The sequence below is a fragment of the Branchiostoma lanceolatum genome, chromosome 1 (assembly GCF_035083965.1).
Source record: "Branchiostoma lanceolatum isolate klBraLanc5 chromosome 1, klBraLanc5.hap2, whole genome shotgun sequence".
Taxonomy (NCBI): domain Eukaryota; kingdom Metazoa; phylum Chordata; class Leptocardii; order Amphioxiformes; family Branchiostomatidae; genus Branchiostoma; species Branchiostoma lanceolatum.
The window spans coordinates 21,871,820-21,883,023 of record NC_089722.1 but is presented as its reverse complement, the minus strand read 5'-3'; the positions used below and the strand labels follow the sequence as shown (position 1 = coordinate 21,883,023).

Below are 11,204 nucleotides of genomic sequence, written 5' to 3'. Positions count from 1 at the left end.
AATTCATCCACACGTTCTATAGTTATGCTGATTTTAAGCATCCGGTGACACATACATACACACACGGTGACACAAACATACACACACGTGCACACGCACGCAAACACACTAACTTTGCATGATTTGCACTTCAGTGTGTACATCTCTGTCCAACCTACCTGCGTACCAAATAACATGGAAATCTGTTGTTCCTTTCTTCAGTTATACCCCTTTAGAACATTTTTACAAATAGGCCATTGTAGTTCCAGGGACACAAACGAGGGGGCCCAAAATCGACCTTGACCATTCTCCTCCCAGCGCATACCCACATACCAAATATCATTACAATCCATCTACACGTTCTACAGTTATGCTGACTTTAAGCATCCAGCGACACACAGGCAAACGATTTACCTCCTTACTTATGCAAATTTGGTCTCATTTGCATAGTTTGCACTTAAGTGTGTACATCTTGGTCTAACCTACCTGTGTACCAAATAACATGACGATCTGTCGATCCTCTCTTCAGTTCTTCTACATTGAAGATTTTTAAAAATACGCAATTGCAGTTCCAATCACAAATGCCAGGGGGCCCAAAATCGACCTTGACCTTCCTCCTCTTAACACCCACCCACATACCAAAAATCATTACGATCCATGTACAGGTTCTACAGTTATGGTGACTTTAAGCATCCGGTGACACAAACATACACACAAATACCAAACGCAAGCAAAACAGTATATCCATGAAAAAGCCTTTTTTCATGGAGATAACAAGTCTAATATTTTCAAGTCATCATAATATCAAGGAGGTTTAATCTCCTTGATAATACATATGCAGATATGTAAATATCATTATTCCAGGGTGTTATCACTCCTATGGAGGAACCCCTCCCTTGAATGTCTTTTCTGAGTCTCGCAGTTCTTGACCATCTGTAGACAGCTTATTGCCAATGAATGGACACTGATTTGTTTAAGTCATCATAATGTATATGCAGCCTACATCACAATAACAACAAGCTGTGAATGGGTGTCCCTAACGCCCAGATAATGTGGACGCAGTCATCACTTCCTGCATGTCAACAATATTGAAGCAGAGTCAAACCAGATATCATATTCTCAAATATATTATTTCAACATTTCCGGATTACACAATGCACATGTACATCCTGGCACACGGCCCAACTGCAGACACACACGTGCACTAGAACACACAAACAAACAAACAAACACACTAACTGATTGATTGCAATGTCTCCAACTGTCATGAGAACCGTCAACACCCTCGGTTTTCCTATGAAGCAACATGTTATGTCATGCTCTAACTTAGTGTATTTTGTCTTATATTGTAGCAGATTCTGAGCAAGTGACATTGTGCGGCACATACAATCACCTTTGCTTCCTCCCATTTTCCTTCTCATGGCTAGCTGCCCATCTATTAGGGACTGCCTCTGTCCACACGATCCTATTCGAGCTTTAGAGGGCGCCCAGCGCCGCTCCGAGTATCTGTAGAGCTGTCAGCTGCGACCGAAGTAGAGTGACGGTGCGCCCCCTGGCGATGTCCTTGGTGCTGAAATGGAGGTTTCTAACTAGATTGTACTACCATGCGAGGCCGAGGCCGTCTGAGCGCAGAGTCCGTGCTCTGGGCCGCCTTGACGTAGGGGAGAGAACAGGAGAGGTGCCCCGATGTGGTTTGGTAAGCTGGGGCCCGCTAGAGACATGGCCCTGTCCTGCATGATGCAGTCATTTGAGTGCAGGCCGGGGGGGGGGGGCAAATAACCCCCAGCGTACACGAGCCCGTCCCGGTGTAAGCGTGCAGATGCAGCCCGAGGAGGCTTGGCAAGCTCGGGCCCACTCGTAGCGTTTGTGCTACATTAATCTTACATTGTTCCGGCTTACCATCAAATCATAAAGCCTGTTCAGTCGAGTCTAAAGGATCTGTACATTGTCAAACGAAATGAATACATCATTACCATCTTCATCTCAACCATTATGTACATGACAACAGCAGGGAACAACACTAGCAGCCAGGAAACGCGAGGCGCTTTCTATAACGTCAATTAGCATCCATTACTTTTCGTGACAGTGACGCTGACGAAAAGTAATGGATGCTACATGAAACGTCTGACTGTTTCCAAAATCATATCTATTTTTTTAAGTAACTGCTATTTGGCTTTCTATAAGCTTTTAACTGTTGATTATCTTTGCTTTTCAGTGCTTACTATGCGAGGGGAAAGTATGTTCTACTTCCTCCACAGACATACTTGATTTACAGCCAATACAGTAGTCAAATGCGGGAAGGTCTAAGGAAGGGTCACAACAAAGCTAGTTGGCGTTTCCGCTACCGTTCACAAAGAGCCATACAATGCTGCGACGAACTTCCGACAAACGAAACCCGTAGATAACAGGATTGCTGGCTGAGTTTAAGATCACGAACACTACTGAGACGTTGCTGACGACAGCGGGAAAGGACATTGTGGTCAGCATTGGCAGCCATCCCACCAAGAACACGACAGTGATGATGACGATTGTGATGGCGGATCTTCTGCTTGTACTAGACTCGGCGCCCACTGCGGCTTCCTGGTCAGCGATGGCATTGACGTGCTTCCATAGGCACCAGAACACCCCCGTGTTGAGAAGGATGATTGCCGCCATCGGAATGAAAATGAAGACCTGCACGAGGACCATGTAGCTGTGAGGCAATCCTCCCCCCATCGGGCTGCAACCTTCCTCGACACGACTTGCGCAGTGCCAGCCGAAGTTGGGCAGTATCGCCAGCAGGACAGACCACACCCAGACCATCAAGACAACGACCTTGCACTTGTCGTTGTCGACGTTGTTGGCGTAGGTCATCCCATGGACGATGAACCAGTAGCGCTCAGCAGTCAGGGCCAGCAGCCCGTAGGCGGACGACAGGCAGGAGAGCAGGGTTGAGGTAAAGAATAGGCGTAACATGGTGTTGGACGGGAAAGATTGCGTATTTATATTGACCAACAAAAAAAATACTCCGAGTTCCAAATGCTGTGCCGGTTAAGACGTCACTTGCCGCTAGGTTAGCCATGAGGATGTACACGGGCGTGTGAAGCTGTTCGCGCTTGACGATGGCGGCTAGCGGGAGACTGTTTGCCACGACCGACCACACACAAATACATAGAATGGTCGACTGGCCCACTATGCCGAGACCCAGAGGCGTTGAGTCATTCTGTGGGCATACCGTGGCGTTAACAGTGACGTTTTCTCCTATCTTAGAGTTGTTTGTAGCCGAGAAGGTAGCATAGTTCCCCGTAGAGCCATTTTTCAGTGTCGAGTTGTGGAGGATGTCGATTGCTTCCTCGGCCTGCTTGGTAACATTCAAACTCGTTCCCGAAGCCAAATTTACCCCAGTGTAGCGAATCGTGACGACAAGGACCACCAGTGTCACCCCGACGTAGTTACTTTTGCAGTTCATTGTTCTGTCGTTTCAGGAAATGAGAAGGGGAACGTCTGCCCGTGAGCTATGGTCTCATTGGCGTTGTGGACGGAAGGAAAACATCACTAGCGCGCCGGGAAAACGATATTTACCAGCCGAACAACCCTTACCTGAGTCGGTTCTATTTTTGTGCAATTAGTCTTATATTGTGTCGGTTTCAAAAGGTGAATGGAGATGCAGCAAAGATACATAATCACGACTGCTCTGAGCATCATATAAGAGGCGCATGCATCAGAGACAGCCTAATGATATTATCGAGCTGTTGAACACGTGTTCATTGTTACATCTAATGTTAACAGCGATCGACCCAAACATTAATATTACCCCTTTCCAACAACTTTTCAAGCTTCTCTAAGTTTACGTAACTAGTCGTATATTGTTCAAATCACAAACCTACTCCAGGATGGGTCTATATAGGATATGATTTGGTGGAGTAATATAAGAATATAAGTAGACGTTACCTAACTGGAATGAATACATTATTATGTTCTTTACCACAAATGTACACCATTATGAACGTCTGCACAATTATAGGTACAAGTTTCTTGCTCACAGAATTTTTACTGCTGGCCTGAGTGGACAGAAAAATTTGATAAAAAACAACTAACAACAATTTGATTATGTCATGTCTGAAAGCAGACAGACCTGTACTAGATCCTAACAATGTAACTCCATATGAAACGGGAGGCACAGAAAAGGTATAAAAGGAGGAGTGGTCCGATCTCTGTCATTCTTGAAAAAGACAATAAAGTCGAAACCGGTCGAATACCAGTCTCCGCTGTCATTTTCCCAGAACTACCAATGATGTCCATATGAAACGAACATTTGAAAAACCACAATGGGACAAGAAAAAAGCAGCAATGGATACATAACATGGGTTCAATTCAAGAGAGGGAACATATTAATGTTTGATCACAGTTAAGAAAGATTTTGTTCAAGAGTTTTCTTGACTTGGTTGCCTTTCATGAAACACCATAGATGATGCCGATATGTGCATCACTGATCGTATTTGACGTTAATGGTCTCTCATAGACTAGAGAAAAGCTTCCCCAATGGTGGTAGTGGCTCGTGCGCTGCAACCTGTAAGACAGGAAAGACATGATAAGAGTTCTCGAAAACGCCCATATCATTTCTGTTATAAAAACAGTATGATTTCATCAGAAAATGAACACATTTGATTAGAATAACGGATTCATCATATACCTGTTACTGTGGGTAGATCTAAAGTTTACTAAACAATTTTCTGATCAAGAAGTCTAACAAGGAAGTCCAAATGCAACCTCGTGACAAACTCTTCAAAGAGTAAAGTTGATCAAATGATAAAGAGAATTGAAAGCATACCACTACCATTTAGATCTTTTCATTGCTGTACATTGTGGTTATGACCTTACCTAATTGTTGCCATGTGTACAGTACTCAGGGGGAGACAGTAGACTGGTGTTGTGTATCCCTTCTTTCATGTTGTAAACCCGGATGTCAAAGAAGTAACCGTTTCTGGCGGGGCTACCGTTCACTATTGACATCCTCACCGGTGTGCAGCCTGGAAATAGAGCCCACATTCATAGAAGCATCTGAAATTTCGTATGAAATTTTGCAATAACAGTGTTCTTTCATGCCTTCTTGTATGCCATATTAACGTCATCACTTCTTTTCAAATGTGCCTGTAACATGTCTACAAGGTCAGTTAAAGCAGACCTTTAAGAATCAGGGTGCGGTCACGAGTTTTCTGCATGATCATCACAATAAACATACTTTGAGAAACAGCAGGCCCTTTTTAAGCGGGCGTCACACTGTCGACGACATTCGTTCGAATTTTTATCGCCATAATTATATAAGGTCGCTGAATTTTAAAATCGCCACAGAGCAGAGCGTATTTTCACTTTAAAGTCTAACCATTTATATTAGACGGGGTTTAGTGACCCGTGAACGTCCCCAAAAAATCGGAGCCGTGTTGCTGCCGAATATATTGCATCTGCGCGAGCTATTTCCTGCTGTGTGACGCCGGCTTTAATTCACGACTTTCCTGTATGCCGTACCTTTCCTGGCTACCGTAGCCGCGGCAGCTGCAGGGCCACCCACCCCCACCGGCCACTTGAACTTGAAAATATCACAGACCATCTGACTTGGACCCAGATGTGCGGTAGCGACATGGACGGCGTCATCTGTGGAAGGAGCACACTCGAGCGTTTAAACAATTGTCCCAGCCTTTCTCATTTTTTTATCAAACTGTGTTATAAACCTTTCTTTGGTATCTCTGCTATTAACTGTTATCATAATAATGATTCCTTGTGACATGCCTGCAACACACAGCTTGGGTACCGGTCCTTTATTCAGGTCGCTGGGCTGGCAGCTTTGTGTTGTGGTGTCGATTGTCCACATTACTCCCTGAAGATAACAAGAAGATGAAATCTTGAACTCAGATGTCATTCCTCCTTGGCCTTGTTGGCAACAGGAACGCATTTTCCTTCAGATATATAAGCACTTACGTTATAACCTGTCTTTAAGTTTAACGACTACTCAAGGGGCTTCTAGGCAATGGTTGCAGTAAACAGTTACCCACTATAGATAGGCTCCTCAATGCTTGAATCAATGGGGAAATACGTGTAAGCACTAAAAAGCGGCCATAGCGTGCAGGTGGTTCTTGTTCAGAGGTGGTCTCTTGTGCATAGTTGACTGCATTTATTAGCGGTGGACCCTAGTACAAGTTTGACTGCGCTTATCTTCAAGATGGTCACTAGTATAGGTTTGACTGTACTTAAAGTGATCACATTCACTAACCGCTGCGTGGTCCCAGATATAGGCAGTGTTGACAGGTTGAGGTTTGGGAAGGAGAGGGCTGTACTGAGTTCCCGTCGTCCATACCGCTGTCGTGCGCTTGTTCCAATCGAAGGCAAACTCTGCAGTTACGTTTATAACCACTTGGGCAGGGTGATTGTCAATAAAGGCCTGTCAAGGAAAATATTTATTGTTCCCTTATCCAGTGAGTGATCAACTATCGCTAAACTAAACGTTTTGTTTGCTTGTTGATGATGATGACTCAAAGTCCAAAGGTAGGAAAAAACGTTCAAACGTAAAAAGAGGGGTAACTAGCTTAAGCATCGGAAATTTCAAATAACCAAAAGTCTCACAAGAGACCGGAAGAGAGGGAAACATCTAAATGCATCCCAAAGCTGTGCATTATGATAGATTGTGTTACCTTATTTGTTACGTATAAGTTCTAGATCTATCTATACACCTCGAATTCAAACCATCGTGATACATGCTTGCCGAATCCTTCGTGAATACAGAGAAATTGCGCACATTGTTCTCACAGTAGTAGTACCGCCCACTTATCAAAATCTAAAAAAAGGTTATCGCAAATTCTGGCCTGGTGGCTTATTGCAAGTAACAGGAAAATACGACGAACAAATATTGAAGAACAATATAGAATGTGACATCTCTAGTCTAAATGCGTATCAACCGCTATAGTCTGCATACCACTCCGTATGTGACCCCCAGTGTTGCCTGCCACTGTAGCGGTGTGCAGCATGGTTGTTGTGCCTCCACAAGTCCCGCCGTGATGTCAAGCATGAACACAAGTACAGCGACTAGAGCCGTCATTTCTTTTCCACTTACTGTTACCGTGTTTGGAGGTATACCTACCTTTGGAACCACCGGCTGTAATGAGCAACGCTGATGAAGAGGTGGTAGTTTGCTGATCGTTCAAAGGTTATAACCGTTACGGTCAGAAAGGAAACTATGGGGGCTAAGGAAGTTCGCGAAGAATAGGACACAGTGGAGAGAGTTGAAGAAAGACTGATTGCAGCTGCAGAGTGTCAAGGCCACTGTAGCAGTAGAATACAGTGGACCACTATTTCTGCAAAGGTTATAAGTCATCGGGTATTTAGGTAAACACCGTCTCTGATAGGTATAAAGGTGTGCATTATTGTTACTGGAGGACGTTGCATGACGTTATATTTCAGGGTAGCAGACGTTTAATACCTTAAATACATGAATACATCGTTATGTTCTTCATTACAACGTGCCACCATCACAAACTTCTGCACTATGATAGGCACAATCCGCTTGCAGGCAGCGGAGTCTGAGATACTGGAAAAGTCCTTGGTGCTGAAATAGAGGTTTCTTACTAGTACCATGCAAGGCCAGATGGACGCAGAGAACCCGAGGCCCCCCGATGTGGTTTGGGAGGCTCTGGAGACAAGCACTGCCCTGGTGCAGTCGTATGGCTAGTGGGATGCTCAATTAACCTCAGAATGTACGAGAACGATGTAGGCAAAAAAGTTTAATCACATGTAAAACCTTCCTGACGACGTAGATAATAATAAAGGCAACTTTTGTTTGGGCCCAACTGTTATTTTTTCGCACGCTTGCATCAATTTTGCAGTGCCCAAAGGATGTCACCCATTGAATCAAATCAATATGGCCTAATCTACACAAACTCTACAAAGGCACACAAAATTATCAATAGACCTTGTGATGCAATGAATATTTTGTGGTAGGGAGGACGACATCTAACGCCTTGATACAGTACATGTATATTAACCAGCATTATCAGGCTTTGGCAAATATTATCATTTATAACTAAAGAGTGTGAAATATAGCCATTCCAGTATGCATTACAATGTATTTCTTCCAACTAACAGCTGATAAATGTTTATTGTATGTACACTGCCCCAAACATAAACCTTACTAAATTTCAAAGAACATCTCGACCTTCTCGAGTTTGTGTAATTAGTTATACGTTGTCCCGGCTTACCAGCAAATCACAGAACCTACTTTGAAAAAAAAGACTTGGCTTGATTTTCATTTATATGACACCATTGATGATACCGATCTGTCCATACTGATCTTACTGGACGTCGACGGTCTCTTAAAGACTAAAGAAAAGCTTGGCCAAAGGTGGAAGTGGCTCGTGAGCTGTAACCTGTAAGACAGGAAAGATATGATGTGTTACCAAAAATGTTCATATGATTTCTGTCATAAAATGGTATGGTTTAATCAGAAGATGAACAATGATTTGAACAATGGAATCCGATGTGATACGTTTGTTTATTTCGCGGTCACTTTCACTTTCGACGATCGTATGATGAATGTGACCAGGCTCTTATTCATGTGGGTAGATCTTAACACATTTATAATCAAAGCACAATCTCACGATCTAAGCAAAGAACACTATCACGATCAATTCTTCAAAATTAAAAGTCAATGGTATGAACTCAGGAGAATGTTCACCTCTCCACTACCAAATAGAATTTTTCATGACCGTCTATCATACCTTATTGTTGTCATGTGTGCAGTACTCAGGGGGAGACAGTAGACTGGTGTTGTATATGCCTTCTTTCATGTTGTAAACCCGGGCGTCAAAGAAGAAACCGCCGCTGGTTGGGCTACCGTCCACTATAGACATCCTTACCGGCGTGCAGACTGGAAATAGTACGTACAGTGATATAATCATCTAAAAGTTCGTTTGAGATCTTGCAATAATATGTCCAGGTCACTGAAAGCAGATTTTCTTTCAAAACAGTTTAAGGTCACTTGTTTGCTTCCATAATCATCAAAATAAACATATTTCGCGAAAACTGCATAAATTTACGACTTAGCCGTACCGTTCCTCGCCACAGTAGCCGCGGCAGCTGCAGGGGTACCCTCCCCTACCGGCCACTTGAACTTGAAAATATCGCAGACCATCTGACTTGGACCCAGTTGTGCGGTGGCGACATGGACGGCGTCATCTGTGGAAGGAGTACATTAGAACGTTTAAACTTTTGTCCCAGTCTTTCTCACTTTTTGAAAATCTATTCTACTCTCCAAGCAGAGGATGGGGGAAATGGTGACCTTACTATATGCCCCTTTTTCCGCCCAACGACGAGGGTGAGCAAAAACGGGGCATATCACAAAAAGGTCACAATTTTTCCCAACAACCTCTACTTGTAGAGTAGGTTTGCTCCATCAACTTTTCTTTCGTATCTGTGATAATCATCTGTTAGCATGATGACGATTTGTTGTGACATACCTGCAACGCACAGCTTGGACACAGGACCTTTACTCAGCTCGCTGTGCTGGCAGCTTTGACTGGTCAGGTCGACGGTCCACATTACTCCCTGGGAACAAGCCGATAAAATGTTGACCCAAGTTAAATGTGATGTCATTTTTCCCCTGCTGGCAAAGGAAACGCACCTCACGAAGACTGTTTTTCCGGTAGTATTTTCTTCATGTACCTAAACTCTTACATCATACAGTCAAACCTGTCTCAAAAAAGCGACCATCCAGGGTACTTGGAGAAAATGATCGCAGTAGCCATTATAAATGGGGCTCTTGGTACTTAGATTAATGAGAAAAGGTAATCAGCAAAAATAGCCACAGTGTCCTTGTGCAGAGATGGTCACTAGTACAGATTTGACTGCATTACAGAGGAGGTCCCTAGTGCAGGTTTGACTGAGCTTTACCACAGAGGTGGTCCCTAGTACAGGTTTGATTGTACTTATCAACATATGCACTGACCGTTGCGTGGTCCCAGATGTAGGCATTGTGGACTGGTTGTGGTTTGGGAACGAGAGGGCTGTACTGAGTTCCCGTCATCCACATCGCTGCCGTGCGCTTATTCCAGTCGAAGGCAAACTCTGCAGTTAGGTTCCTAACCGCTTGGGCAGTATTACTGTCAATCCAGCCCTGGGCACACATCAGCCATGGAAAACGTCAGTGACTATAGCCAGTGTTTTGTTTGCTCTTTGAGGACAACCCAAGGTCCAAAAGTACGGAAACAAAAGGTTAAAGATCTAAAAAGAGGCGTATTGTTTACTAGACAGATATTATTAGTACCGGAAATTTCAGAAGGGTCTTGATTAACTCAATGTGTTCTAACTTCTACTAATCAAATCAAAGCCGTGCACAAAGCGTCTAACAAGAGAATGAAAAATAAGGAAACATATCGAGCTGCATCCCAAAGCCGTTTCGTTATAGCAAACTATATACCCTATTATCAGTTAGGTTAGCTCTTACTAGGGTTATACATCCGGAATGTAAACCATTGGTGGAGCATGCTTGCAAAAAAAATAGTTAATGGAAGGAAAAGTACATATTGTTCCCAGTGTGCTGCCCACTCACGTATTGATCGTAAGGTTTTATGTACCATTCCATATGTGACCCCCAGTGTTGCCTGCCACTGTAGCGGTGTGCAGCATGGCTGTTGTGCCTCCACAAGTCCCACCGTGATGTGAAGTACGAACACAAGTAGAACCGATAGAATCGCCATATCTGCTCTACCACAGCGGTTAGGTCAATTACCGACGTTTGGAACCACCCACGGTGAAATAAATACAATATCCTGATTAAACCTGTTGAGCTGGTTTGTTGACCGTACAAAGGTTATAAGTCATCGGGTAGTGTGGGTACGTAAACACGGTCTCTTATGCAGGAGTGCATTGTTATACTGGGGCGATTGCATCTCTTTCGGCGTACTTTTCCTAGCCTGAGTACCAGCCTCCGTAGTGACCGCTGGCTCAAAAAATTTCGCTTGCTAACCAAATTTTTTGAGCCAGCGGTCACTACGGAGGCTGGTACTCAGGCTATACTTTTCCAAGGAAGGGGATATACAGTTTTTATCTGACGTGTCGGGATTATATTAGTAGACGTTACCTAAATGGAATGGATACATTATTCTGTTACTCATCACAAAGTGTGAGCATTATGGCTGTCTGTAGAATGATAGGCACCACTCGCTTACCTACAAAGACGTCTTAGCTTTCAAATTGAGAGT

The 11,204-nt window shown here is 43.7% G+C and overlaps 2 protein-coding genes across 2 annotated transcripts; both read right to left on the bottom strand.

Moving 5' to 3' along the window:
- Nucleotides 1-2,304: 2,304 nt before the first annotated feature.
- Nucleotides 2,305-2,934, bottom strand: LOC136447253 (G-protein coupled receptor 12-like). The gene has a single exon (XM_066446017.1). The coding sequence runs from the start codon at nucleotides 2,932-2,934 to the stop codon at nucleotides 2,305-2,307; it is 630 nt and encodes a 209-aa protein (XP_066302114.1).
- Nucleotides 2,935-7,717: 4,783 nt separating this feature from the next.
- On the bottom strand, nucleotides 7,718-10,780 carry LOC136441507 (uncharacterized). Its single transcript, XM_066437841.1, has 6 exons — nucleotides 10,578-10,780; nucleotides 9,950-10,117; nucleotides 9,462-9,549; nucleotides 9,055-9,180; nucleotides 8,724-8,872; nucleotides 7,718-8,372 (listed from the first exon to the last, which is right to left on the bottom strand). Exons 1-6 carry the CDS (start codon nucleotides 10,698-10,700, stop codon nucleotides 8,319-8,321), a joined length of 708 nt encoding a protein of 235 aa, XP_066293938.1. The 5' UTR covers nucleotides 10,701-10,780; the 3' UTR covers nucleotides 7,718-8,318.
- Nucleotides 10,781-11,204: the final 424 nt, after the last annotated feature.

Coding starts and splice junctions, on each gene's coding strand:
- LOC136447253 (XM_066446017.1), bottom strand. CDS start 2,934: ATGTTACGCCTATTCTTTACCTCAACCCTGCTCTCCTGCCTGTCGTCC.
- LOC136441507 (XM_066437841.1), bottom strand. CDS start 10,700: ATGGCGATTCTATCGGTTCTACTTGTGTTCGTACTTCACATCACGGTG. Junction 9,550..9,949: donor ACATCTGGGACCACGCAACG/GTCAGTGCATAT, acceptor GCTTGTTCCCAG/GGAGTAATGTGGACCGTCGA. Junction 9,181..9,461: donor GTCCAAGCTGTGCGTTGCAG/GTATGTCACAAC, acceptor CTCCTTCCACAG/ATGACGCCGTCCATGTCGCC.